This window comes from Ziziphus jujuba, chromosome 10 (assembly GCF_031755915.1).
Source record: "Ziziphus jujuba cultivar Dongzao chromosome 10, ASM3175591v1".
Taxonomy (NCBI): Eukaryota; Viridiplantae; Streptophyta; class Magnoliopsida; order Rosales; family Rhamnaceae; genus Ziziphus; species Ziziphus jujuba.
This window is the reverse complement of record NC_083388.1, coordinates 18,200,172-18,203,270: the sequence shown is the minus strand read 5'-3', so window position 1 is coordinate 18,203,270 and position 3,099 is coordinate 18,200,172. Positions and strand designations below refer to the sequence as shown.

General features: G+C 36.4%; 1 protein-coding gene across 1 annotated transcript; it reads right to left on the bottom strand.

Annotated features, from left to right (window-relative positions):
• Window positions 1-2,383: 2,383 nt before the first annotated feature.
• On the bottom strand, window positions 2,384-2,836 carry LOC112490636 (UDP-glycosyltransferase 87A1). The gene has a single exon (XM_025070825.2). It carries the CDS (start codon window positions 2,834-2,836, stop codon window positions 2,384-2,386), a length of 453 nt encoding a protein of 150 aa, XP_024926593.1.
• Window positions 2,837-3,099: the final 263 nt, after the last annotated feature.

The window sequence follows — 3,099 nt, the reverse complement described above, 5'->3', positions numbered from 1 at the left end:
CAGGAAATAATTGGACTTACTTGAGACTGGTTTCCCTCCGAGTTTTTTCTCATGATTAACCACGTCGTTGAAGTCACCAAGGCACACCGATGAGTTTGCCCCTGCTTTAACTTTTGTAGTCAAGTTTTCCCAGAATTCTTTTCTTCTTAATCTATCTGCCAGGCAATAACGGAACCAGCACGTCCACCTTTCTTGACCTTCTAACTCCACTAGGATTCCCAAAATCCAGCTTGAAACTGGCACTACAGTCCAATTCCAGTTATGATTCCAAAAGATTGCTAAGCCACCTTTGCTATTTTCCTCCTCCACACTAAACATATTGTTGAAATTTAAACTTCGTCGAATGCTTTCCATTTTTGCTTTGTGGGATTTTGTTTCGCATAAGAATAAACCATTCGGGGAGTATTTCCGAACTAGGCCTTGAAGGCCTCAAACTGCCGTGGATCTCCCCAATCCACGGCAGTTCCAAGCGATGAAGACTCATTGTGGAGGGTGGGGCATAATAAGGTCCGCCTCCTCAGCTGTAGATTGACCATATGTTTTGCCCGCCTCAAACTTGCATGGATGTTCTAAAGTGAGACTACCTTCCTCTCGTAAGCCCTTAGCTCGACGCTTCAATTTCACCTTTGACGATACTGGTTTTGCTGGTTTGTGAGACTTATTAAGCTTTTCTTCTACGTTAAATGCTTGAGTCATCAGATGTGAGCCCGTAGTATTCACTTTTGAAATAGCCTCATAAGGCCTACTTGCAGCTATGGATCTGGTTGGTCCAAAATCTTCTTTGAGCAGGCCCTCCTGCCCAGTCCATGTGATTTGGGCTTCACTATTCATACTTTTCTTTAGTGATTTCCTACACTCTGTGGGCCCTTCTCCTGTGGATTTTCTTTTAAGGCCCACCCTCCGTTGTTCCTCAGCCTCAGTGTGAGTGGTTGCAGAGTCAGTATCATCCTCCTCAGAGGGTGTTGTCTCACTCTTTTTCGTAGCACGTTGCGATTTCTCCATTTTTATGTTCGCTTGGTCCTTGGAAAATACGAGTAATATCATTTACCTCCTAAGTAGGACACTTTTCAATTTGCTTTCCAAATTATGAAATTTTTCATATTGCCTTCTAAACTGTTATCTTTCTATTATTTTAATTCAATTGGACATTTGTTTAATAAATTTGGCCAAATTAGTCATATAAAGTACGTAAAAACAAATTTAAGAATAATAAAATTCTTTGCAAAGGAAGTTATAAAACTTATCATGTACAAAAAGATTTCATCATATTCATCCATCCAAATATAATGCTTAATTGGACTAAAATGAGATTATAATAATAATAATAATAATAATCCAAATATAATGCTTAATTGGACTAAAATGAGATTATAATAATAATAATAATAATAATAATAGTAGTAGTAGTAGCAGTAGTAGTAGTAGTTTGGATTGCAAAATGAAAAATATTCACAGTTTAGAGACAAATGAAAGACATATAGTAGTAGTTTGGAGTTTTAATGACATTAACTTTTAAAAATATATTATAACCACACTTTTTTCGATGAATATGCGTACTGGTTTTCCATCGATAAAAAAATAATAATAATAAAAATAAAAAATAAAATAAATGCATACTAGTTGTACCTTCGTAGTATAGAATATTAAATATTTGTCATTTTGAATTGTTGGCTCCGAAAAAGTATGATCCACGAAAGGACACGTTTGAGGCATTTAATCAGGATAATATTTTATTATTATTATTTTTATAAATTTAACTAGGACAACATTATGGTTTTTAGGATAAATTAAAATGATCAATTTTTTTTAATATTTATTATTTAAAATTTTTAAATAATTTATTTTTTTATATAATATTAATTTAATATTATTAGAAAGCTGTGATGTAATTAATTATTAAGATTGTGATAAAATAATTTCATAATATTATTATTATTATTATTATTATTATGATGATGAAGCTGCAGAAAGACATATCCCATGAAGATCTTGTTTTCTATTTTATCAAGTTAGTCGCTAGAATCTAAAAATGCACAACACCTGTTCCATATAAGCTGAGACGTCTAAGAATACCAGCTATTTATCTTATTAAGTAATATATATATATATATATTATTTACCAAAAAAAGTGATATATGTTTATTAATTTACCCGAAAAAAAGTAACATCATAATTATTCATTAAACAAATATATATATATATATATATATATATTTTTTTTTTTGTTGCTGTCCCCTATGCCCAATCCTTAGGTGACTCGAACCTGCGCAACACGTGTAGTCGCGCTCGACCATCGAGCTAAGGCCACTTCGCCCTTTTATTCAACTTCAAAATAAAAAATAAAAACTCAACTATTATTGGAGGAAGTACTGTTATTAACGATTTACGCACCCGATAGTTCCAGAGGAAAATGGCCATTTTGTACGAGCAGCTCAAAATGATAAAGCACCGAAAATACTGAAGCCGACTGATCCCACAGCAAAGCCACCGGAATAGTCCTTCGATTCCCTACCCCAACTTCCCAAACCACATAATTATCAGCTATGATGGCGCTCAACGACTGCTCAAGCCAATCCAAATGCCGCTCGAAAGGAGCTTCCAGTTTCGTCGAGACAGCCTCCATGAAGCCAGGATAGTCGTTGGCACGACCGTGCGCTGAAGGTATGACGTTGGGAAGTGTGCCCAAGCGGATGTTGTGGGGCCTTGGCTCTGAGTCGATGAAGCCGCTCCACTCTTCGGTGAGGACGAAGGTGACGAGAATACGTTGGGACCGGGAAACCAGCTGCTTGCAGAAGTTCATCATCGGGCTGATGTGGCCCCGGGTGGGATACGGCATGGCTACCATGTGGCAGATGGAGGAGGCGGAGCTATCCATATGTGAATGGTTATAGTAATTAAAAATTTGTGGCAGAAGAAAATTGAGATTTGGTTTCAAAAGGCTTGGGGTTTTAATGGGCTCCCAAGAAAGTGACGGTACGCAGAAGAGTCAAGCGCTGGCCGAAACTTAAAAAGCCCTTTTGTCATCTTGGAAGTCAAAGCAGTGTCATTATGAAAATGGAGAGACGTACATTTTTAAATAATACACACCATAACGCAGTG

What these genes read in the sequence shown, in the direction of transcription:
- LOC112490636 (XM_025070825.2), bottom strand. Translation starts at nt 2,836, where the DNA reads ATGCCGTATCCCACCCGGGGCCACATCAGCCCGATGATGAACTTCTGC.